This window comes from Sinocyclocheilus grahami, unplaced genomic scaffold (genome assembly GCF_001515645.1).
Source record: "Sinocyclocheilus grahami isolate Dianchi unplaced genomic scaffold, SAMN03320097.WGS_v1.1 scaffold18.1, whole genome shotgun sequence".
NCBI lineage: Eukaryota > Metazoa > Chordata > Actinopteri > Cypriniformes > Cyprinidae > Sinocyclocheilus > Sinocyclocheilus grahami.
This window is the reverse complement of record NW_015505197.1, coordinates 2,637,806-2,664,397: the sequence shown is the minus strand read 5'-3', so window position 1 is coordinate 2,664,397 and position 26,592 is coordinate 2,637,806. Positions and strand designations below refer to the sequence as shown.

General features: G+C 36.8%; 2 protein-coding genes across 6 annotated transcripts; both read right to left on the bottom strand.

The window, feature by feature from the left end:
* Nucleotides 1–19: 19 nt before the first annotated feature.
* Nucleotides 20–18,863, bottom strand: pank1a (pantothenate kinase 1a). 5 transcript variants are annotated; one of them, XM_016235715.1, is made up of 8 exons: nucleotides 18,221–18,292; nucleotides 11,636–11,720; nucleotides 8,185–8,537; nucleotides 7,190–7,443; nucleotides 5,728–5,904; nucleotides 2,490–2,613; nucleotides 1,578–1,703; nucleotides 20–940 (listed from the first exon to the last, which is right to left on the bottom strand). In XM_016235715.1, the coding sequence occupies exons 3-8, from the start codon at nucleotides 8,518–8,520 to the stop codon at nucleotides 881–883; spliced, it is 1,077 nt and encodes a 358-aa protein (XP_016091201.1). In that variant the 5' UTR covers nucleotides 8,521–8,537; nucleotides 11,636–11,720; nucleotides 18,221–18,292; the 3' UTR covers nucleotides 20–880. The 5 variants fall into 5 exon arrangements, with proteins under 5 accessions (XP_016091201.1, XP_016091210.1, XP_016091182.1 ...); XM_016235724.1 differs by lacking the exon at nucleotides 18,221–18,292 and adding an exon at nucleotides 16,858–17,608; XM_016235696.1 differs by lacking the exon at nucleotides 11,636–11,720 and having other exon boundaries at nucleotides 18,221–18,863.
* A 1,104-nt stretch (nucleotides 18,864–19,967) lies between these two features.
* Nucleotides 19,968–23,332, bottom strand: LOC107554061 (C-factor-like). Its single transcript, XM_016236445.1, has 3 exons — nucleotides 22,949–23,332; nucleotides 22,693–22,870; nucleotides 19,968–20,655 (listed from the first exon to the last, which is right to left on the bottom strand). Exons 1-3 carry the CDS (start codon nucleotides 23,270–23,272, stop codon nucleotides 20,369–20,371), a joined length of 789 nt encoding a protein of 262 aa, XP_016091931.1. The 5' UTR covers nucleotides 23,273–23,332; the 3' UTR covers nucleotides 19,968–20,368.
* Nucleotides 23,333–26,592: the final 3,260 nt, after the last annotated feature.

The following is a 26,592-nucleotide window of genomic DNA, read 5'->3' as shown; positions in this document are numbered from 1 at the left end:
AGGGAGTGGTGTTTTTATGTTTAATGACATATGATATTGAACTTCATCTTAGAAATACTCTAATGCTAGGCAACTTTTAGGAGAAGTAATGTGGTACATGGCCTGGCAAAGCAGGAATGCTTGCACTGGCAGGCTGTCTGGTTTGACTCCTCCCCAATCTCACTTTGGCACTACAATGGAAACACAACGGCTGAGTCTTAAAACTGTCTAAACATTTGAATACTGAGGAATGGGGGGTTGTGGGTAACTGCTGTCATACTGACTTTGTTTTGTCATCACACGACTTCTTCAAGTACTCTTAGTACCATTACAGATAAGAGGAAAGCTACCAAAGAGGAGGTATATGCATATAACTGTGTGCATTCAGAAAAAGATGATTGAAGTAGCTTTGGTTTAGATAGGAAAAAGAATGGGAAAAGGCAAGGCGAAAAAGTGAGTCGGCACACATTTAACACAGCACCTGAGGCTTAAAAATCAACTCCAACAATGTGTTTGAACAGCAGTTTAACACAAAAAACTCCATTATTTAACCAGGCCTAGAAACAGAAAGACACTTTCACCTGGTGGCAGGTCAAGGATAGCAAAACTTTAACACAGCAGGTTTTGGCCATCATATAAACTCTCCCTGTTCACTACACAATGATATTTAAAAACAGTATAAAAGGAAAACAAATGAACAATAAGGTTCCGTTCGAGTTGGAAGTCTGAGGGAGACTAAGTTACTCATAAAATATTGTTTAGAATTTTATTTCAAGGGTTATTTACAGGTTAGTTACTATAATGGCTTCTTTTAAATTTCCCAGTGTTCCAGTTTTCCTGTTGGCGCTTCTGCGTGGAAGTCTTAAAGCAGCTTCTGGATCATCAGAGATGATGATTTCCTTTATGCGTCATCAGACGACTTCAGCAGTTCTAGAAAAGCACCGACGGCTCCAAAGTATCCCTGAAACGCACATACACACATATAAGTGTGCATATAAACATACATGTTTTCATTAAACTACCGCTCTATAAAATAAGTGATTCTGATAATCTTCACTGTTAGACACTGCTTCAAAAGTTTGGGTCCAGTATTGTTTTTACTTTTATTCAGCAAGGACACATTAAATAGCTCAAAAGTGACAGTAAAGACTTTTACATTGTTAAAAAATATTTCTAGTTCAATTAAATGCAGTTAGTTTACTAGTTAACTTTCTATTCATCAAAAAATCCACAAAAATATTAAGCAGGACAACTGTTTTCAACATTAATAATGATGAGAAATATTTATTGAGACCTAAATTGGCATATTAGAATGATACTGAAGACTGGAGTAATGGCTGCTGAAAATTCAGCTTTGCCATCACAAATAAATTACACTGTACAATACATTAAAATAGAAAACAGTTATTTTAAATTGTAATAGTAGTTCTTAATATAACTGTTTTTACTGTATTTTTGATCAAATAAATGCAGCCTGGGTGTGCATAAGAGACTTAAAAACATTGTTATCACATCTTTTGAAAGATAGTGTATTTCAAAATATTTGAGAAAATAAATGAAACCGATTAAACATAAATTCTTAAAACACAGAGAATTACCTCATGTTCCAGGAAAAGGGCCCTCAGCTGGCCCTTGGACCAGAAGTCCATAGCATAGGCAAGAAGCTTTGTCGACACTGTGTTTATACGCAGAAAGTTCCCCACAAAAACAACCCGTTCGATCTTCTACAGGACAAAACAGAAACATTGCTCAGTATGACCAGGATAGAATGTTTGGATGTTTTTCCACACTCATTTTGGAAGAAAATCTACAGAATTCTGTGAAACAGATTTAAACACTTAATTAGTTTAATTAGTTAAACTGAGTGCTGAGTACTGCATTCTTTCTGCAAGCCTATATTCCATGTGGGCCTGTTTATAAGTCTAAGGCCTGGTTTCACAGACAGGGCTTAAATTACGCCAGGATTAAGTTATAGTTCAATTAGGACATTTAAGTATAAACATGCCTTGGAAAAAAACATTACTGGTGTGCATCTTGAGACTAATCAATGACACATACATATTTTAAGATGGGTCAGTGCAAGTTTCTTTCAGTTAAAACAGCTCAGACATGCATGGACTAGGCTTTAGCCTGGTCTGTGAAACTGGGGGTAAATTACCAGCAGGTTGACTCCTGCAGTACTTCTTCAGCACCAGCAGGGGGACAAGCAATTCCTTTTATAGACGTTTTATAGGAGGTGCTCAAATAGGTGTTTTTGGTCAAATTTAAAGCATTTGCCATCACCATCTTGTCATAGATACTACTCTAATATGATAAAAAAAATCATGTATTCTCCGGGTATTGTAGGGAGTTTCTGCTCTGGTGGTGTTCTGTACACACTGAAAGCCCTGTACAATGCTGCTTGATCACCAAGCTACAAGGCAACACTGTAGAGAAGCCCAGAGTGGCCAGTCAGACGCTCACAGCTGCTGTTGACAGCACGCAGATGCACACATAAAAACACAACACACCTCATTAACTGCACACATGCGTGCAATGGAGCCAATGTTGTTGGTGATAGTGACGAGTGTGGCTCGGGCCAGATCCTCTTTAGAAATACTGTCCCTCTTCTCTTTGCTCATCATGTGACCAAAGCTACAATAAAAACACAAGCACATATTTATGTACCTATCAGACCAGTTTATCTATTTAAAGAGACCTGTTTATCTACTTGTTGCATAATAACATAGTGCTGGATATTGAAACAGTCCCATGGCACTCCTTTATTTACAGTGCAATTTCTATAGACTATGCATCTAAGTCAGTGTAGATTGTGTAGTTATGATAAATGCAATAAAACAAAATATATAAATAATACATACATACAATCATTTATAAGATTATAAATGTCTTTACTGCCATCTTTAAATCAACTGAATGCATCTGTGCTGAATAAAAGCAGGGCTCCAGACAAAAAAAATAAAAAATTAAGGAGCCATTGGCTCCTATAAGAAAAAAAAGGCACCAATTAATTGCCACAGAATAAATATGTTTTTTTAAATATATATATATATATATATATATATATATATATATATATTAACACTTTAACATTTCGGTCATACTGTCATGTGTCTTAAGTCGCTGGGGTATATTTTTAGCAATAAACAAAAAAACATTGAATGGGTCAAAATTATTGATTTTTCTTTTATGCCAAAAATCATTAGGATATTAAGTAAAGATAATGTTCCATGAAGATAATTTGTACATTTCTTACCGTAAATACATCAAAACGTAATTTTTGATTAGTAAAATGCATTGCTAAGAAATTTCTTTTGCACCCTCAGATTCCCCAAATAATTGCCACAGAATAAATATATTTTTTTATATATATATATATATATATATATATATATATATATATATATATATTAACACTTTAACATTTCGGTCATACTGTCATGTGTCTTAAGTCGCTGGGGTATATTTTTAGCAATAAACAAAAAAACATTGAATGGGTCAAAATTATTGATTTTTCTTTTATGCCAAAAATCATTAGGATATTAAGTAAAGATAATGTTCCATGAAGATAATTTGTACATTTCTTACCGTAAATACATCAAAACGTAATTTTTGATTAGTAAAATGCATTGCTAAGAAATTTCTTTTGCACCCTCAGATTCCAGATTTTAAAATAGCTGTATCTCGGCCAAATATTGTCCTATCCTAACAAACCATACATCGAAGCTTATTTATTCAGCTTTGAGATGATGTATCTCAATTTCGAAACATTGACCCTTATGACTGGTTTTGTGGTCCAGGGTCACATATTATATAGGAGGTGTTGAATTTTATCTTTAGCTACTTGCATTCTTTCTTATTATGTAGACAACAGGTTAAGTAAAAGTATGAATATGCAATATAATGGATATATTTAGCAAAATACTCTTCTTTATAGTTATTTTTTTTCTAGCTGACTAATGAGTTTATGGATGCCGAATGGTTATTCTGAGGTAAACGATTGTTACGTTATGTGGCATTGTTTACAAGCTTTACACGTTTTCCGCAGTTTGAAACACTGAATGAGCGATTGCATGAGACATTTCAGTAATTGTTCTGTAACTTGTAATATACCTTTTGATGTCCATTCATGTTTATTTCATACTATAGTAGTAAAGGGAAAGATATGATGGGTTCACATGCTGCTTGAACTGAGGCATTAAAGAGCGCCAAAACGGTATTTATTGTTTGAATTTCATTATGAATTTTAAAGCTGACACTTCGTTTAATAAAAGGTAACAGAGCATTTTTAACCACCGACTGGGGCGGGTCTCTTGAAGTGTGGCCTTTAAAGCCTGCAGAGATTCACGCCTCTCAAGATGGGCTTGCCCAATGGGCACCCTCAGATTCCAGATTTTAAAATAGCTGTATCTCGGCCAAATATTGTCCTATCCTAACAAACCATACATCGAAGCTTATTTATTCAGCTTTGAGATGATGTATCTCAATTTCGAAACATTGACCCTTATGACTGGTTTTGTGGTCCAGGGTCACATATTATATAGGAGGTGTTGAATTTTATCTTTAGCTACTTGCATTCTTTCTTATTATGTAGACAACAGGTTAAGTAAAAGTATGAATATGCAATATAATGGATATATTTAGCAAAATACTCTTCTTTATAGTTATTTTTTTTCTAGCTGACTAATGAGTTTATGGATGCCGAATGGTTATTCTGAGGTAAACGATTGTTACGTTATGTGGCATTGTTTACAAGCTTTACACGTTTTCCGCAGTTTGAAACACTGAATGAGCGATTGCATGAGACATTTCAGTAATTGTTCTGTAACTTGTAATATACCTTTTGATGTCCATTCATGTTTATTTCATACTATAGTAGTAAAGGGAAAGATATGATGGGTTCACATGCTGCTTGAACTGAGGCATTAAAGAGCGCCAAAACGGTATTTATTGTTTGAATTTCATTATGAATTTTAAAGCTGACACTTCGTTTAATAAAAGGTAACAGAGCATTTTTAAAGTTTATTGTGATTATTGGATGGCAAGTGTGCTACAAATAATAATTCACGCCTTAACAACTCAGCATATAGACTAAAGATCCTGATAACAACAAGCCATATCAGTATCGATTATAAACGAGAATTGTTAATGTCCACACAGCTGACAGCTTTACCTGTTTTAGTTTGTTCAAGTTGTGCACGAAATAGACACTACTTTTCTTCACTTGTACGTCGCACGTCTCTGTCATTTTCGATCACTCTCATGATGCACAACTGGAGCTGCTTTTAGTTGCTGTTTGGCAGAGATGAGGACTGTTTTTTCCAATAAAACTTTGATGCGCATCGTCTCAGTTTATTACGTCAACTTAACAAAAGATGTGATCGCAAAACAAGCAGGAAAAAAGGCATTGCTTACAAATTTTTAAATCACAACATGTTTATTTATATAAAAAATGTATATAGTTGCCAGTGGCGATCTCAGCAAAAATATCTCCATTTTAGGCGCAGTCTGGAGCCCTGAAAAGTATTAATTTCTTTCAAAAAAAAAAAAAAAGACTGATAGCAAACTTTTAAACAGTAGCATCTATTAAAATAGCCATGAAAAGGAAGTAGGATCTTTGCATTTGTGACACATGAAACAGACAAGCCTACACACAATCCCCATAAATACAGCTCAGTAGTGTCACATTTCATTTGTGGATCTTTGTCACCTGATACCATGGACACAAACACAGAGTGTCTTTTGTACCTTGAAGCCACTGCAGACCCTTGTAGGCCAAAGCGCTGGTAGTCTCCTCCATAGATGTCCTTCACCAGTTTGTCCACATTGGTGCTGTCCCCTTTGCTGGCCATTTCAAGGGCCTCTTCAAAAGTCTCACAACCCGTTAACAGGCAGCAAAGCCCCAAAAACGTCCCTCCACCAAGACTAAAGAGAGAAAAAAAATAAGAAAGAAACATTTGGAGTCAAAACATGGTTACAGGCTACATCTGAAGTGCACATGTGCATTCATAAACGCATACAATTTGACCTTGTGACCACTATTTAAACTATGTGCCTATGGCAAAAACAGGTAAAAAACAGACCAGCTTACAAAAGGAGTGGACACTGCAACACAAAGCAAGGTCTACGTCACACATTATATAATATTACACATACTTTACCAAAAGTTTGGAATAACTAAGATTTTATGGTTTTGAAAGAAGTCTCTTATTCTCATCAATGCTGTGTTTATTTGATTAAAAATAGTAATAATGATTACAATTTAAAATGTAATTTATTCCTATCATGGCAAAGCTGAATTTTCAGCAGCCATTACTCCAGTCTTGATCCTTCAGAAATCATTAAAAGTTATTTAAAATTGTAAAAATAACACTATTGCTGATTTTACATTATTTTAATCGAACAAACACAGCTTTGATGAGCGTAAAAGACTTCTTTCAAAAACATAGTAGTGTAAATTAATGTGGTAAATGTATAGAAATGACTAAACTGAACAGGATCAAATTGACAGGGAAACGCACACAGATGTTTATAAAATGTGAGTAGTAGTTCCTGATCCTCCTGTGATTTGCACATCAGCTTTGACTACTCCTGACAAATCTCCTCCCTTCTGTCAATCATGGCTGAAAGGCTGTTCCATTCTGCTACAACCACATTTAAAATGCTCATCCATCGACTGACAGTCAGTAAACTTCACAACCTACTCTGTTGTCAATCACAGATTTGTTATCATCTGAAGATGACTCAGGCTCATGTTTCAAAGGAAAAAAATGAACACAGCAGGAGGTGATTTTGTGTTCTTTTGCTTCTAACAGGCTTTTGATTCTGTGTCCATGAAAGACGAGAAAACAATCAAGTTCATGAAGTTAGCAAATGGTAAACTCATATTTCATACCGGAGAGATAACTTTTAAGATAAAAGCTCCATGGCATTGATGGATCTCGACGAAAGTTGCTCATAGAAAACACAGAAGCAAATTGCTTTTTCAGCCATTATCGACATTGAAACAAATGGACAAAACCACAAAATCCTAATTTTATCACATAGTTATTGAGAGTGTAGTGCACTTGAATTGGCTTTAGAATCTGCCAAACCAATGTAAATGTTAATAAACTAGTTTAGATGGGCATGGACTAAGTCTGGCCATGTTACTGACAACTCCTATTTGTAGGTTTCTTCTATATGGTGCATGATGCTCAGCTGTGCTGACCTGGTGCCTGTCACTCGTTTGTAGTTGTCCTTGGTGTACACTGCCAGAATGCTGACGCCCGAGCCAATGTTGACCAGCAACATGGGAAAAAGGTTGTCAAGACAACAGGGTCTCTTGATGCAGTTCTGTGTGTCGGAGGGGTTCTCAAAGTAATAGCACTCAGGATGACCGTTAAAACCGACCGAGTCTATGTACAGCAGCCCCTGGATCAGACAGTCCAGCTCATCCAACTTCAGCAGCTCTAGGTCTGCCATCTATAAAGAAAAAAAGAAGGATTCATGACTACTCGTTGCTCTGAACGTACAAGTTTCATCCCTTAAAAATATTTCCTGATGACTTTTTTATTAAAAGAAAAAATATGATGCTTCGACTTTACATTTAACAGTTAGGACTTTATCAAACAGAGACCTTAATGTTTTTTATAGGTCAGTTTAGGTGAGTTTTAAATTAAACATCCCTAAAACAAGATATATAATACATTACTAAAGTTAAAAAGTTTGGTGTCAGTATGATTCAGCAAGGATGCAGTAAATTAGACAAAAGTGGCATTAAAAACTTTTACACTGTTACAAAACATTTACATTTCAAATAAATGCTGTTCTTTTGAACTTTAGAAAATAAGTGTATCACAGCTTCCACACAAATATTACTGTTTTCAGTAATATTAAGCATTAAATCAGAACATCAGAATGATTTCTGAAGGGTCATGTGACACTGAAGACCGGAGTAATGGCTGCTGAAAATTCAGCTTTGCCATCCCATTTAATAAATTAAATATTAAAGTATATTACAAATATTTTCTAAAATATATTTTTTAAATGTAATAATATTTTTTATTTTTTTATACATTATTTTTTTAAATACTGTATTTACTGTATTTTTTTCAACACCGTGAAATCTCATTGGTCCACATAATACTCCACATAGCTGTATGTTAAACATTTGATTTTACTGTGAAAACAATTTTAAAACCATGCTGTGGTCCATCTTTTTACCGTTCTGAAGTCGTTCTCAAACTTGTATGCCCCACCACCAGTGGCGCACAGTGTGGTATGTAGGCTGGAGAAGTGCTTATCTCTGCCCATCTGGATGAAACTGTGCATGGCAGCGGTGGGGAAGCGGATGAAGTGAAGGTTCCCTGTACGACCGCAGATTGTCAGGTTGCGTAGCTCCAGGTGTACATCACGGACACCAGTTTTGCCATAGGCCGTGTTGGAGGTGAGGTACCTGCGTATGCTCTTCAGATTCTCCACCTCTTCCAGCTCCTCTTCTGCAGTGATGTCTTTTGGCTCAAAGTAAACAAGCTTTACTAAAGTACCACCGATATCCATCCCAAACCATGGAAAAGCTAGAAAGAGATAAAGAGACTGATCAACATGATTGTATAAGTTGTGTTCCAAGGATAAACTAATGAACTGGACTGGCAAATAAAAACTACAAAAAAAAACCCTCAAGTACACAATAAAATAAGGAAAAGGGGAGTTAAAACATTTTAAGAACAACAACTTGACCATATGTTTGTAGTGTGTACAATACAGTTCAAAAGATTTTTCTCTTTTTAAAGGAATTAATATTTTTATTCAGCAAGGATGCATCAGATTGATCAAAAGTGACAGTCAAGACTTTTATATTCTTTTATGTTGTTGTATAAAAGATTTTCGTACTTTCTATTCACCAGAGTCCTGAAAAAAAGGAACCATGGATTCCACAACACTGATAATTAAAAGAAATGTTTCTTAAGCACCAAATCAGCATATTATAATGATTTCTGAAAGATCATGTGGCACTCAAGACTGGAGTAATGGCTGCTGAAAATTCAGCTTTGCCATCACAGGAATGAACTACATTTCAAAATATATTAAAATAGAAAACACTTATTTTAAAATAGTAGTAATATTTCACAATCTTAATATTTTTCTTTGTATTTTTGATCAAATAAATTCAGCCTTTGGTGAGCATAAGAGACTACTTTCAAAGCAGCTAAACAAACAAACAAACAAAAAACCTAACTTTTACAAGCAAACAAGCAGGCCAGACAAAGAGAGGCAGTCACTGCAGCAGCTAATGAAGAGTTGGACAGTTACCATGGCATCAGCCATGAGGCTGCAAATGGCTGATCTAGGATGCTTAGCAGGTGAGAATCACACACTAAGACAGCAGAACCAGTACAAATGTTCAAACTGATGCAAAGGTCTGTTTCTATAATTAAATACATATCAGTACACAGAAATGTCTAATTTGACCTAAATTACAGATCAGTGTATAACAAGCTTATCAAGTAATAGGTAAATCATTACAGATATGACTCTTACATCTGACATTCACTGGACTGACACCAGAGAAATCTGGAAGAATTAGGGCAGGTCAGGGACACAGATCTGAACTTGAATAGCCTGGAACACGCAGATCTATCAGTGACTGATCAATCAGATTTATGACTGACCTGCCCGGTATAAAAACACTGTCAGTGTCAGCTGGTGCTACAACATCATCTCAAATGACCCTCACACTTCTTTCCCCCACTAATATAGATCTTGGCGTATGCTGGGAGAGTTATTTTGGGCATCACTCTTATTTCAGAGAACGCAATCAAGTGGACGAGAGGCCATCTAAATGAATATGCACGTGCTCTGCTTCCATAGTTTTAAAAAAACACAGGGGAAATGCATGTTATTTGAAGTGAAAAATGCAGAAGAATATCCTAGCCAGGAATTAAAGAATGTTACTTCTTCATTGACCTGAATGACCTGAGCCAGAAGCAGCAAATGAACAGGGGGTGTGACAGTGGTGTGACATAATGACATCAAACAGCCCATGTGGGTGAAAGGTCTGTTCACTTCCCCCAGTCAGCCAGGCATGGAGAGGGAGAGAGAGAGAAAGTGAAAATTGGCAGGCAAGTGTGTCCATGTGAGGGGCTGGGAAAGGCGAAGAAGTGGCGAGAGAGAATGTGACCAAGAGAAGGAGATGGGCTGACAGAGAGAAACTGGCAGGCAAGTGAGTGTCCATATGAAAGAGAAGGAGGCTGTGCAAAAGAGTGAGAATGAACCCATTACTTACCCATTAGACAAAGGTTGGCGACTGCCTCTGGCCCCCAAAAGCCAAGGGCCCCCTAAAATGCTTTTCATATACGAGATGCGCATTAAGCACAGACACGTGAACGGTTGTGGTTTAAGGTGTTTATTACCAAAGTCCCTTTAAGGCAAGTCATTTCACTCGGTGGCCATCTTTGAAACGACTCTCGGGCATGCAAGTGCAGCTCCTATCTCTTTGAACAGGGAAACATCAAATTCTCCAAAACTGTTTGCCAAGCTTACGATTAAATTTCATTACCAAATAAATCTGACAACAACTGTCTCATAAATGTTGTTTCTTTTGCTCAAATAGTGTAAAAAAAAAGCTTATTTTTCTGGCTAGACCATCCAGTGCACATGCGCAGTCCTAAGCACCCGTCTCAGAACACTGACTGTTTCTATAGCAACCAGGACTTCTAACGGCAGCTGCAGTGACGTGCTGACTTCATCATTTAGCGATTGGCTCTTTTACTAAGAAAGCGTGGCATTTCTCCCCGACAACCATCTACATTGAACATGTTTCTTGTGTATCCTGCTTGTAGCAAATAAAAATATCATGCATCTGAACCTGTAATTAAATATTGCGCAACAGTGTGTATTATATGTTTATTGTTTTAAATGCTGCTTCATTTATGAAAAGGACCCAAGTAGAGGACGCATACGCAGTTACTTATTTGGTTGATATAATCCTTAGGTGTGTAACTGCATAGTTTCCTTTTCATAATTTTTTTCAGTTTAATTTAAATTTGTAGTTAAAATAACAAAAAATAAATGTATTTTAAAGTTTACAATTAGACAGTCTTTGGAGAGTGTAGGCAACTGGTCTGAGCCCAGGCACACAGGCTTTCACTCATCAGTGGACTTTTCTCATCAATATAGGTTATATTTTTTTAACACTTTTCTTATTCTCACTAATTCAAGGTTTTATATGAATGAATCTCTGAAGGGAACCTACTGTCTTCAGAAAAGTTTTGATGGCATTTTCATTTTATCTGATAAAGGAGCGTTAATGAGCGGAGCGCTGCTTTGTTTACAGCCGTTACTGGGGAAACATACTGTACATATGTATATGTATATTAATTTAAATTGTAATAATATTTCACAATATTACTGTTTTTGTCTGTATTTTTTTATCAAATAAATGCAGACTTGATGAGCATAAGATACTTCTTTCAAAAACATTATAAAAAGTAATGTGTCCAAACTTTTGACCAGTACTGTATGTAAACAAAAAATCCCCTCTCAATTTCAACTCCATTTATTTCCAACAAATGTATTAATATTTGTAAATATTTGTATGAACATAAAATGCTTCAACAACTAAAACATCAACATAAACACGTTTCACAGATATTTGACAGACAGAAATGGTCACGTGGTTTGGCAGTGCAGGACGATCAGCTGTCCTTCCTGTCTCCCTGAAGCATCTTAGTTATCTTACGTTACAGATGGTGGCTTTCCTAAAGACAAAAGTAGAAAAACAATTATTTGATTTAATGCATCTGTATATGTTGGAATTAACATTAGCTAATGTTTACCATTACCTTTTGTAAACTACTGCAGTTAACCGTTACACAATACAACATTCAAGTTTACAGTATAAATTTCTATAACGTGTTATTCACCGCATTTTTCTGCTGACAAGATAGCAAACAACTAATGTGAACTCATACTTAATTATAGCTCACATATAACACTTCGCAATAAAACAGAAATAAAAAAAGTATGTGTCCGAAATTGCATACTTCCCTATTATATAGTAGGCGAAAAACGGTATGTGAGGCGAGTAGTATGTCCGAATTCATAGTAAAGGAAAAGTACCCGGATGACCTACTTCTTCCGCCCGGATTCTGAAGTGCATATTCGATGGACACTTTACCATCCCATGAGGCCAAGGGAGAGGATTTATGAATGGCAGTGAAGCGACGCAACTGACGCTGGTAGGCCACGTGACAGTAACAACAAGGCAGATGTAGTACGTCCAAATTTCATTCATACTACCCATATTCATACATAGAACATACTTTTTTAACAAAGTAAATTCAAATTCAAATATAGTACCTTCTCAGATAGTAAGCAATTTCGGATGCACCATTGGCTTTTTTTCACTAAACACAAACCAAAACGCAATGATGAAACTACAATGCTATCTTAAATTATGCTGCATCATTCTTTAAGAGTTAACGTAAAGAAATACAAATAATCAAATGAAAAAAACAAAAATGACATTTACTTACCTGAATCGAAATCTGTTCTGTATATCCTAGTTGCTAGTTGTTATCCAGCCTTCTCGCTTCACTGCTGCAATCCAGGCACGTTTCTCGGAAATCTCAACACTTAAATTTCCGAATTTTAGCTCGAGGCCAGAAGGAGCACCCAACCACCGAGCAGTTTAAATAAATGATCACAATCTCACTGCGCTCGACCACTAACGGGAAACATTCAAGGAATAAAGACGTCACTTCCTTAAACCGACAAATAGCCGTTGAAATCATAGGTATGTATAGGTAGATTCCACATTCGACCACTCCAAGCATGAAGACGACCATCTTGGAATGGTGTATGCGTTGTCACTCACAATAAAAATCAACGAGTTTCAAGATGCCACAACATTGAGCAGCCTCTGGATGTAAAAACCGCTGAAATTTAAATTCCTAAAGAAACTGGATAAACTTTCACAGGTAAGAATGTGTTGGCTTCTGTTTTTAATGTTTTAACGCAACATTACAGGTTTTTAAACTATAGTACCTTTTTTTTCCCCCACATGCTTTATTACACAGACAGATAAAAACAAAACATAACATAGGACAATACAGTAAAGGGAACATTGTCTGCGCTTTCTTTTATCTTACCCCCACATTTAACTCTGAATGATAATCAAAACAGTATAGGGTAAGAAGAAGAAAAAGAAGAAGAGAGAAAAAAAGGGTTAATTCAGACAAGAACTAGATGAACAATAACTATAGTACCTTTTAAATGTTGTCTTAGTTAACATCTTTGTCTTGTATTGTATTAGATTAGCAAAAGCGTCTGCTGAAGTCTACTGCAGATATAGATATTCATATATGCGCATAACTAAGGTTACAGACATACTTGCTTTCGAGTGTTCACGGATCTTCTTTGACCATTCCAATATGGCGGATGACTTACGTATAGCGGCCCATAGAAACAGCCGCTAATAGGGTATCTCGCTATACATATCTATGGTTGAAATGGTCAACCATACTACTGGCAGAGAATGAATGTGCATTTTCAATAATCCGGTCTGCAGTTTTTGTTCAGACCAATGTGAAAATCCACCCACATAACCCCATTTTAAATTAATATTTCAATTTATACTTCTGACTTATCCCTTTTCTTAAAAAAAAAAAAAAAAATGTAAAAAGGCTCAATTGTGAGGTTTATCATTTTATAATTTTTTGTGAAAACCTGTATCTAAACAGTAAATCAATTGCTATTTCATGATCTACATGAAAGAAAGCCATTATGACTAGGTTTGCAAAAAGGTGGAAAACTTCCAGTAAATTTCAGAAAAATTCCAGAAATTTTGGAAACTTTCCAGGATTTTTTTTTTGGAATATTCCAGGGATTTTTGGAAAGTTTCCAGAAATTTACTGGAAATGTTCCACCCCTTTGTAACCCTAATTATAAAATTTACATGAAAAATGTAGAAACATTGGACACAACTATGGGGCACCATTGTGCAGCAGCAAGCATCACAACAAAAAAGGAACCTCAAGGTTGATCTAGGTAAAATTGTGCAAATGTATAGAACCCCATTCCTATATTTTGCCCGGGGCCCCAATTCACTAAATCCATCCCTGATGAAGAACATTGCGCACTTGGCACCCATCAAACTAGAACAGAAGAAACATGCCCATCACTTGCATAGCCATTGCCAAATTTAACATTATTGTCAGAGCTACAGTCACTTACTATAAGGTACTGCAAAAGCAGACAAAATATACCCTCCAATGCAATTACATTTTTTTTATTTTAAATATAATAATAATAATATAATAGGGTCTTTTTATTCAGAAATATCTAATGCCTATCCACTTTGTGTGCTTGTAGTGTGTAAATCTGAACAAAACCACTGAAACGAACATACGAAAACAAAACCCTGTGGTAGAGTGTCCAAAACGTTGCACTTAACAGCATCCAGCTGTTATTGAAAAAAATTATATATAATAATATTGAAAAAAAAATCTGACTTATTTTTCCATATTTTCACTATTCTTATATATCTCCTTCTTGTACTTTCTGGACAATTTTTTAAACTTTGCATTGCCAGCACTTCTTGTGTTATTGCCTCCTTATAATAAATTGCTTGTTGTATTCATCATTTGTCGCTTTAGATAAAGACATCTTCTAAATTAATAAATGTAAAATGTCAGCTCATAGAAGTCTTTACCAACTGAGAAAGAAATATCTAAATAAAATCTATGGTTAATACTAGCCCGACCGATATATCGTTTTGCCGATATTATCGGCCGATATGAGCCTGTCGCCGATATATCGGTATCGGCGAATATGCCGCCGATATGAATTTTTTTTTACAGAACATATTACGCAGATAAAATGCTTGAAATGGTGTAATTACTTAGTTTGTCCAGCAGAGTTTGTGCTCCATTGTTTTCTACTGGCGACCTGGATGAAACGCTTTAACGCTCAAGTCTATGGAAAACCATTGAAACTTTGAACGGCCATATCTCCGTAACTGCGCGGCGAATCCGCACCAAATTCGGGGGAATTCGAACGCTCTCTCGAACGCGAATCAAGTGTACGTCTAGAGGCCCGCTTTAGAATGAGACCACCCCCACATCGATAGCCCCCAGGGTTTGGGAGTTATGGGTGGTTAAATTCGCGGTCCGGCGCCGACCGATCCCGGGGGGCTACCGATGCGCGGAGGGTGGCGTTCGAGAGGGCTCCTCGAGCTGAAGGGATCCCCCAAATTTGTTGGAGATCCGCCGGCGCATTCGTGAGATAGTGACACCAGTCAACACTTTCACTTCAGTAAGGAGGTCTCTTGTACAGGCAGCATTCACACGTTGTCTTATTTGACCGCAAGTGCCCTGTGAAGTGGACTTCACATGAAATTCCGCCATGATTCCAGTTCCAAGGGAACGTACACGTTACAATCAAAGGGCATTAAAGTGAGCGAGACGTGAATTTATATTGTGAGGGTTTACAGAGGTAGATTATGTCACACTTCACACTTCTCTAGTAAGTTTTGTCTGTGTGTGAAGACAGTAGCGCAAATCTGTGAATGAATGTTCCGAAGTGAAATAAACTTGAATGGAATTCAATAAACTTCAACTTCACTGTTCAGTGCACTGATGTCTGACTCATTTTGGATAATAAAGTATGAAACAGAAACAGCAGATGAGCTGAATGAGACGCGGATTCACTCTCTGACAGCAGGCGGCGCTTATGGTACAGTAATACAGCGTTGCCTTGGTTACCGCTGTAAACACAGCAGCGCTGCGCGTATTAACACTAATTGAAATGCATCATACAGAGACTAATGAAAAGGAAACGCCATTTCTGAAAACCCCTCAGAAACACATTCATATAAAATTCAATATTTGGATTTTCTTCCTATATTTCGTGCATCGTGAACAGTGATCTTGTTCGGTCTGCTACAGTAGCTATTTTTTCCTCTTTGTGTCCGTCTTCAGCATCTCTGGCCTCTGTTAATGACCGTATACAAACTAATTATAATAGTAATATTTCCACACAAATGGCCATTGGGAAAATAATTGCAGTGCAGTTTGTGCGCAAGCACAATAGACTATATTTCAGATAGTCTGAAATAAAACAAAAAATGTCCGGTCGATCGGTGCATCTGTACTCTAGTGTATAAATTCAATATAGATTGATCATTGTTAAAGCTACTTGCCGGGACGGCTATTTTGACATACGTTTGTATGTATTTGCCCGTTCAGGCGGCTGTCTGTGCGCGCGCTGTTCGCACAGAACACACAGCGCGCGGGAACTGAATGGAGTTGTCTTTCGCGCCCAAATGCTTTTTAATCGCTTGAATTTTTTTAATTAACAAGGCTTAAAAAACATGCAAATGATAAAATTTCGTGACGACGCTGCAGTGGCCCGATCGGGCAAGTGACAAATTCGTCTGTCCCGAACGTCTTTCACGCTGGGCCCAGGCTATCGGGCACTCCTTATTGTCGAGCCCTGGTTGAGTATATTTAAAAGAACAATAAACCAATAAAACAAACAATTGCTGCTAAGAAAGGTGTTACTACAACACACAAAAACAAGGCTAAAGCTAAGGAATGTTGACAAGCTGGCATGGCATGCAGTCTGACAACTAAAGACTCACTGAACTCTGTATTAAGCGTTCAATTTTCTGCTGCCATTACCTTTGGCAACACAAACTAAACCTGACACGAAATCACTTTATTTTACAACATACTTGCACTTTAGTAAATACCAAAGAAAATAAAACAATTTACAGTGTCCCCAAAGTAGCTGCAATGAAAAATCAAACAAACAACAAAAAAACTAAAACTATCAGAGCAATTCCAAGGAAGTAGGTTTTTTACAACATCACACATGGATGAGGTGATGTCTTACCTGGCTTCCTTGAACACTTCAACTTCATCCTGCTGGCAGTCCTAATATATTCAGGTGCAAACAAAAAAGCCCAAACAGCAGGGGAGCCCACAGGCAAAACGCAATTAATAGTTTAGTTTGCTTTGTAATGGCATTATAACTACACTTTCAAAGTTGAATTCTTAGCGTCGCTTCGAAAAAGTGAATAAAAACGGAGAATTCTGCATAGTGTAGGGTGGAGGGGTTTCTGTCAAGCCCTTTAAAGCAGCCACGCGAAGACCAAAGTCAAGAGCTGATTGGTCGAAACGCGTCGAGCCTTTCCATCAGGAGTGTTTTCAGCACACCTCCTGACTTCACAACGACCAATCAGAGAGCGAGAAGAACAGTCTCAAAGGTTTCCTCAAAACAAAAGACACTCTTCGGAAGACAGGTCAGAGACAGCATTGAGATAATGTCAGTTTGTACTAGGATTGGGAACTGAGAAGCATTTCTTTAAATGCCAGACCCGAATAATTTTCATGTACTGAACGTTCGAGAAGCGTTAAAATGGGAATGTCATCCTTTGCTGAAACGAACGGAGCGCCGCAATCTGACAGGGTTTCCTGCAATACTATTCACTGACACTGCTACCGAATCCACAGTGAGAAACACTACAGCGAGACCGGTACAGTCCGATTTCCGAACCAAAGACTCTTATGAGTCGGTTCTTTTTAGTGAATCAAATACATACTGTGCGTCCAGTGTAGTTCGATTCCCGGACAAATGACTCTTATGAATCGGTTCTTTTTAGTGAAACAAAACAAAACAATTATGAACCAGTCATTACTGATTTATCTGACTTAGTGGACCGCAGATTATTATAAACCAACTACTGTGTTATACTTAACAAACTGTCAACATTTATAAAGCTACATATTCTCTGGAAATGAGTACGTTAATTACCTCACAATTTTGGCAACATGCTTTTGAGGGCAGTAAATTAAATCAAATTTTCAATTCTTTCAGAATCGATCAATTCCTTAAGATACTTTGGACTCTTGTTCAAAGATCAGTAATTAAGTTACCTGAGGTAAACTTGTGAGGCCTGAAGTCGATATGATATCTGTAAATACCTTACAAGAAATGAATTCACACATACATTCAATGCCAGTTACTGTCTTAAAAATTAGGACAACTAATATATTGTGTCATTACACTGGCAAAAATTCATTTTAATCCAAACAAATCGCCCAGTTTAAACCATTATTATCGCAATAATGTGTTAAACATTGACACGGTCACGTCCCGTGTATCTTAGGGCATTGCTGCTTATCAGACACGGTTGAAATCAAATGTACAAATATTATCTGATGAACTCTGAAGGTGTCTGTGACTATAAACTTACGCGGTCTGTTTTTCCTCGCCGATTCCATTCGCCTCCGCAGCCGGCACCTTTTCGCCGGGGACCCGTTGGTTTGAGGGTCGTGGTGAAGATGGTGGTAATTGTCGTCAGTCGGACTGTACGGGCTACAGCTCCCGTTGCTCAGCTGTCGCCGGAGTGGCTTGTGCATGCCGTTTGTGCAGCAAGGACCCGATCCTTTCTGATCCATCATTGATTTGGCCTTGTCCATATTTCAATGCACAGCAAAGGGCTACAGCGTAAGATTGGAGGCGAGCCTCGAAATACACAGACGCGTTGGATGTGTCGCGCTCTCGAGATAAGAAAAGGCTCGTGGCTAATGACCAACGCATGGATTTAATCTAAAAACAGATGATAAAATCGCGTGTTTACATGTGTCGAATACTAAACGACGAGTGTAAAACACTAGCACACGACGTGGTCGAGGTCATTGTCGGTCACATTTCCACTCGTGTAGTCCTGGCGCTGCGGCAGCCCCCGTCCAACACCCGGCTCACGACGTCACCCAGAATGGCTCCACGAACCAGCTTTACAGCCCAGCATTGCGCGCGCATCGCACTCACACAACCATCCTCTATCGATAACAGAAGATCAAAGTACAAGTTCCGCACAAGTCAGTTGAAACAATGTCTTTAAATATCTCCCTTTTGTCTGTGCGGTATGAGTGTGAACGGCATGTTCGCCTGCGTCACTCTTGTGTGTTGATGACACACTATCTATCTATTAACCGAAATAACAATTATGGAAGAAATGCAGGCTCATTTTATCGGTCATTTGAAATCGTTTTAAATCTCGCTGATGTATCTTCATGCTGAAATAAATCAAATACAGACATTTCCAGCTGACAAACCTACACACCTTATGCAAACTATCACAGTTTTCAAATAGTAGAAAAAGTACTTCCCACCTTTTCACTTATAGCCTAATAACAATTATATTCTTTATTTTCAATCATGTTTTGTTTTGAAGCAATCGTAAATATTTGAGAATTTGATTTAGGTTTGATAATTAACCATAAGACAACAAAGTATTTATTAGTTCTTTTTTGTTTACATGAATGTCATTAATGGCATTTTTTAAAATTAAGATGAACATTTTGTTTTCTTTTGTGATTGCACTCAATTGGCTTGGCCACCTAATGGGGAAGAAGAGTAACTGACAGTTGACTGAGTGGCAGAGACAAGCAAGTACCACATTAATCAGAGGCAAAAGAAGTAAATTACCATCACCAGTAAGTCTCCAATCACTACTGTTAACTAACTTTGGTCATTCCAGTTAGCTTCAGAATGGCATATCTGACAAATACTAAAGAGTGTTGAGGAATAATTGTATCATCAAATGTCATTTCACTCACTGTGTACATTTCTGGAAAGTATTGTGGGCGGTACTTTTCAGAATAGATAGGTGCTAAAATAGCTGCAGGACTGAGAGGGGCCAAATCATTCAGGAAACTGCAGTGAATGTGACATCAGTGACCTCGACTGCTTGGAAAGACAGGAGAACACTGGACATCTCTGCCATAATGTAATGATTCTAAATGACAATTGAAAAAGTTGTTTTTAATCTATGAAACAAATACAAAAAGCAAAGCTTTATTAGGTCCGATCAAAAGGGCAAATGACAATTGAAAAGTTGTTAAAAATAACTAAAATTCAAGGCGTTCTTGGATTCAATCAAAAAAATAAGTTAGAATTTTTTGTCAAATTTTTTTTAATTCAACATTTTACCCATGCATATAGATTTTAAAATAGTACTAAAATGATTTTACTATTATAGCATGAACACAAAAATCCAAGTATGACGTCTTTCATACTGAATTTTGTGATAAGCTCTTCGTATCTGATGTGGTAGTTCTTTGTTTTGTGCACAGCAGATAAGACTGTACCATTCTTACAGTCAAAATGAAAAAGAAACAAGGACAGTTACATCAGCAAGTCTTCCTGGAATGTTTGTGTATGTTTCAAAGATTTTCAATAAACCAACAATCATTTTTAAATCCAATGTTTCCTTAAAATGCAAACATTTATTTTTTGTGCAAGACTTACATTGCTTGATGATTTGTTTCAGCATTGTTTTCCTTTGTCACATTACACACAGGTACACACAGAATACAGTCATTTTTGACAAGACTGTTTACCAAGGTATTTCAGTACTGTCCCATGCATAGGCTTTACCTGTTTTGTCTATATTTAGAGTATCTATAATGTTCATAAGGCATTGGACTGAGTACTCTGTGCTGAACAGCTTGTCCTTGGCTACGTTTCGATGGTAGGGCCGAGACAAATCTGTATTCACGGTTCCAGGATGCAGGGATACACACACAATTTTAGAGCGCCCTCGACCCAGCTCAATGGACAGGTTTCTGGTGGCCATGTTTAAGGCAGCTTTAGACATCCTATAGCTGTACCATCCTCCAAAAGCTGAAGACAGAAATATAAACCAACAGAGATGTAAGCATTGGGTTGTTGAAACAGAAACAGTCCAAATGCGGCTACAAACAACTCTAGATGCACAAAGCTATAATCGTATATTAGTAGGTGTTAATTATTTGGGCCCTGCTCAGAAAAGTAACATCATATTTAAGCTGATTTATTCTGAGAAACAGACTTGAATGGTGATAGAACATATTGTGAAATATGCGTGCATGAGTTTCTTTGCACGAGTATGCAGAAAATAATAAGATAAGTTACATTTGTTTCAGTATTGTCATATTTTTGGGTTCTGAACAGCTAATTAGTATGCTCTCAAAAAGATTGTGTTAAAAAAATTTGAACACACTAAAGATTGTGTTATTAACATTTTAACACACTGTCATTTTTGTTGTGTTAAAACAAAAATTAAAAAGAAAAAAAATGCAATACTGTGTTGAACACAATAGTCTATAGCTGCACTATACTCTAAGCACTTATACAATATGTACTCATGCACTAAGTACTCAATTATGTAGTGTATGACTTACTGTATATAAGGTTATTTTTTATCATTCATAATCTGACTCTGATAGCCCCTCCCCCTTTGCTACATAATTAAAGCTGCAACAGTTGAGCGCATGAAGTGTCCAAGATTCCACACTTTGTTTTTTCAGTTATTTAAGTGCATCATTCAGGTATTTAAAATGCACTTTTTCTTTTTGGAATTTTCAGTGTGAATGCACTACTCGCAATTTATACTACAAAGTGTCATAGAATAATAGTGCATAAGTACACAATTTGGGACACATCTTATGTTTTAACAAAGACTATAGAAGACCCAAGATGTGTCACAAAAATGCAACACTTAATATGGCCGCTCTATCAAAGGAAGCCTTGCCTTCTGAGTAAAAGAGCCAATCGTTAAACGATAAAGTCATTGCTGCACTGCAGCTGCCGTTGGAAGTCCTGGTTGCTATAGAAACAGTCAGTGTTCTGAGATGTGTGCTTAGGACTGCGCATGTGCACTGGATGGTCTAGCCCAGGGCTGTCCAAACTCGGTCCTGGAGGGCCGGTGTCCTGCAGAGTTTAGCTCCAACTTGCCTCAACACACCTGACTGGAAGTTTCTATGCCTAATAATAGCTTGATTAGCTGGTTCAGGTGTGTTTAATTAGGGTTGGAGCTAAACTCTGCAGGACACCGGCCCTCCAGGACCGAGTTTGGACAGCCCTGGTCTAGCCTGAAAAAAATAAGCTTTTTTTTAACACTATTTGAGCAAAAGAAACAACATTTATGAGACAGTTGTTGTCAGATTTCATTGGTCATTACAAATATTAATTTTAATCGTAAGCTTTGCAAACTGTTTTGGAGAATTTGATGTTTCCCCATTCAAAGACATAAGAGCTGTTTCAAAGATGGCTACCGAGTGAAATGACTTGCCTTAAAGTGACTTTGCTTTTAATTATCATCCAATCACATTGCTGCTTACGTCACTTCGCTAGCAGTTATTTCTCTCACACGCAAGTTTGCGTCTCAACTTTCTGGGATATTATCGATGTTTGGAATTCAAGTAATTGACTGTATTTGATGTTAGACAATTTGTGATAATCTAGAAGGTCAAGGTGTATTTTACACAAGCATGTGGTCAATGCACTCTAGAAGTGGCGTGATCTGCGCCAACTCAATGAGACCCTCTGGGAACTTGTTTTTAATAAAGTCTTATGTTTTTCTTTGTTTGATCTATAGTGAATGAAGACACATCTGAATAGTCAATTAAGCCATTTTTAACACATACGGTTTAAAAAGGGTAGCACAAATTTCATGTCAGAACAGGTAAAACAGAAGGTTCTCAGACGGTGCCTCAAGTAAAGGTAACTTTATAAATTCTCAGTTTTCCCACATGAGCTCATCTGATTTTGAAAAGCGAATTAATTCGTTCATAAAGCTGCTGATTGGTTATTGACTCCTCAGGAGCCATATCTTGTTCAAACCTTATTTTCTACATGAATAGAGAAACACTTGCTCTTGACTTATGCTAAGATACCAACCATTGTCTCCTATAGATCCCACTCTAGCAGTCATGTTTACAATGATGCCACTGTGCTGTTTCTCTTTCTCTGGGAACTGTTGGCCAAACGCCCCTGTTCCCTTCTGAAGCAGGGGGGCAAAATACTTGGCCATCACCAGTGGACCCACTGTATTAGTGGTCAAAGTGGAAATGATTGCCTGGGGAGGGATGGAAGTGTTAGAAACATTTGAATCATATGCCCCACAAAGTATTGATAAAAAAGGTCCATTTGTCACCTGAGCGGACACGTCTCGTAAACTTGTTTCTCCTTTACCGGACGGATGAAGCATAGCTGAAGAATTAATGATCAAATCCACTTTCCCAAAGGCAGCTTTGACACTCTCAGCCGCTCTCTTGATGTCATCTTCCCTGCTGACATCCAGTTTCAGTACAATCATCCTGTCCGCGTGCTGCGCGCTCAGGGCTGCCAGATGTTGTGCGGCGTCCGGGTTTCTGCATGTTGCGATCACGGCTGCCGGAGATTTGTTTAAGAGTAGATATCTGCAGAACTCAAATCCCAGACCTCTGCTCGCACCCTGCACGAGCGCCACAGCAGCCATGACTCCTTACGAAAACAAGATTCACGTGAATTTGTATTGGCTGCCCTCTATAGGAGGAAGGAAGGAGGACACTTACACAACCAACTCGTTTTGTGACTTATATATTGGTGTTTCCGTACCAGATGGAGTCATTTTAATTTACATGGTATTTTAAAAACAACAACAAACGGAAACGTGTGTTTTAGGTAGTAGGTTAAGTTTTAGGCTTAACCTAAAGTAACCTTAAGTATTAGGCATAAAGCGATAGACTACTGTCGAATGTCTGACTACTTGACACTTCTGAATTCTTTTACACTGAGTAATGAGCCCATATAATTTGCACAACAAATTTTATTTATTTGATAATGTATTTATCAAACAAAATCGGCAGAAACATAAATCGGCGCCTATGCAGATTTTTATTTATTTTAAATTATTTTTATTTTATTTTATTTTTCCACTAGGAGGCGACAGTGCAGCTTGTTTCTAAATGAAACTTTCATGATTGTACTTCACAAAATAAGAACAGTTCTGTTATTCCGTCTGGTTTATGTAGAATCATATTCTTCTGGCCTACTGTACTTGAATCAGAGATGCTATGAATGATAAAAAGTCATTTTCTTGTAGCATTAGAGTTTGTAGCATTAATTTCCAGACAACATCTATTGGCCCCACAAATATTACAGAAAATGGGGCAGATAAATCATGGACCTTCAGAGTGAATAAAGCACATTATTTTTATGATTTTGAGCTATGTTTATGCATTTCTATAGGCCTATTTGTTTCAAACTGATGTGCCGCTTTCAATTAAAGTATCCTATAATTGAATTATAATTATAGTCCTGGCAATAATTGTTTGACTACCACAATATTCACACACACACACACACACACACAAAATTTAAAGTACTATACAGAATTCATTTTTCCAAGGCCAGGTTATCTGAAATATTTCCTAATATTGAAGACAGATGTGACAGATGTCATGCTTCTTTGTGCAATTTGAGTCATATGTTTTTTACTTGTCCTATGTTGCAAAATTTTTGGGTCAATTATTTTACAACTATGTCTAAAGTGTTAAAAGTTAGAATTGATGTTTTCCCCACTATAACAATCTTTGGGATACCAAAAATTTGGTCTCAGTTTAATTCAAAACAACTGGATATTTTATACTTTACCGGATGAAGCATAGCTGAAGAATTAATGATCAAATCCACTTTCCCAAAGGCAGCTTTGACACTCTCAGCCGCTCTCTTGATGTCATCTTCCCTGCTGACATCCAGTTTCAGTACAATCATCCTGTCCGCGTGCTGCGCGCTCAGGGCTGCCAGATGTTGTGCGGCGTCCGGGTTTCTGCATGTTGCGATCACGGCTGCCGGAGATTTGTTTAAGAGTAGATATCTGCAGAACTCAAATCCCAGACCTCTGCTCGCACCCTGCACGAGCGCCACAGCAGCCATGACTCCTTACGAAAACAAGATTCACGTGAATTTGTATTGGCTGCCCTCTATAGGAGGAAGGAAGGAGGACACTTACACAACCAACTCGTTTTGTGACTTATATATTGGTGTTTCCGTACCAGATGGAGTCATTTTAATTTACATGGTATTTTAAAAACAACAACAAACGGAAACGTGTGTTTTAGGTAGTAGGTTAAGTTTTAGGCTTAACCTAAAGTAACCTTAAGTATTAGGCATAAAGCGATAGACTACTGTCGAATGTCTGACTACTTGACACTTCTGAATTCTTTTACACTGAGTAATGAGCCCATATAATTTGCACAACAAATTTTATTTATTTGATAATGTATTTATCAAACAAAATCGGCAGAAACATAAATCGGCGCCTATGCAGATTTTTATTTATTTTAAATTATTTTTATTTTATTTTATTTTTCCACTAGGAGGCGACAGTGCAGCTTGTTTCTAAATGAAACTTTCATGATTGTACTTCACAAAATAAGAACAGTTCTGTTATTCCGTCTGGTTTATGTAGAATCATATTCTTCTGGCCTACTGTACTTGAATCAGAGATGCTATGAATGATAAAAAGTCATTTTCTTGTAGCATTAGAGTTTGTAGCATTAATTTCCAGACAACATCTATTGGCCCCACAAATATTACAGAAAATGGGGCAGATAAATCATGGACCTTCAGAGTGAATAAAGCACATTATTTTTATGATTTTGAGCTATGTTTATGCATTTCTATAGGCCTATTTGTTTCAAACTGATGTGCCGTTTTCAATTAAAGTATCCTATAATTGAATTATAATTATAGTCCTGGCAATAATTGTTTGACTACCACAATATTCACACACACACACACACACACACAAAATTTAAAGTACTATACAGAATTCATTTTTCCTAGGCCAGGTTATCTGAAATATTTCCTAATATTGAAGACAGATGTGACAGATGTCATGCTTCTTTGTGCAATTTGAGTCATATGTTTTTTACTTGTCCTATGTTGCAAAATTTTTGGGTCAATTATTTTACAACTATGTCTAAAGTGTTAAAAGTTAGAATTGATGTTTTCCCCACTATAACAATCTTTGGGATACCAAAAATTTGGTCTCAGTTTAATTCAAAACAACTGGATATTTTATACTTTACCTCTTTGTTAGCTAGGCACCGTATTCTGCTCCACTGGAAATCTAATAAACCTCCAACAACCTCCCAATGGCTAGTGGATACCATGTTTTTTTGAAACTGGAAAAAGTAAGATGTTCTGGGAAAAGTAATTTCTTCAATAAATGGCATCCCTTTATAGCTTACTTCAGGTCTCTTAATATTCTACTAATATATATATATTTGTATTAAGTATATATTGTATTTTATCTATTTGTATTACAATGACTACTATTTTCTATAATTAGTTTTATTCTTTATTTTATGATAGTTTTGTAGTTTTATTTTATTTATTTTTAAAAAAATCTTCCGTTCTAATACTTTCTTTCTTTTTTTTCTCTTTTTTTAAATTATTTTTTTATTGGTTATGTATTATGTTTGGGTTTGGTCTTAAAATGTAAAAAAAAAAAAAAAAAAGTGTTACAAAACAACTGGATATTATATCCTTCACTTCTTTGTTAGCTAGGCGCCATATTCTGCTCCACTGGAAATCTAATAAGCCTCCAACAACCTCCCAATGGCTAGTGGATACCATGTTTTTTTTTAAACTGGAAAAAGTAAGATGTTCTGGGAAAAATAATTTCTTCAATAAATGGCGTCCCTTTATAGCTTACTTCAAGTCTCTTAATATTCTACCTCCTAGTTAATTAATGATAATGTATGTGTGTTTGTGTGTGTATATATATATATATATATATATATATATATA

Coding starts and splice junctions, on each gene's coding strand:
- LOC107554061 (XM_016236445.1), bottom strand. CDS start 23,272: ATGGCTGCTGTGGCGCTCGTGCAGGGTGCGAGCAGAGGTCTGGGATTT. Junction 22,871..22,948: donor TACGAGACGTGTCCGCTCAG/GTGACAAATGGA, acceptor ATCCCTCCCCAG/GCAATCATTTCCACTTTGAC. Junction 20,656..22,692: donor GGGATCTATAGGAGACAATG/GTTGGTATCTTA, acceptor TTCTGTCTTCAG/CTTTTGGAGGATGGTACAGC.
- pank1a (XM_016235696.1), bottom strand. CDS start 18,446: ATGGACAAGGCCAAATCAATGATGGATCAGAAAGGATCGGGTCCTTGC. Junction 8,538..18,220: donor GGCGAGGAAAAACAGACCGC/GTAAGTTTATAG, acceptor ATCTCTTTCTAG/CTTTTCCATGGTTTGGGATG. Junction 1,704..2,489: donor GCATGTGTGCAGTTAATGAG/GTGTGTTGTGTT, acceptor TTTGTCCTGTAG/AAGATCGAACGGGTTGTTTT.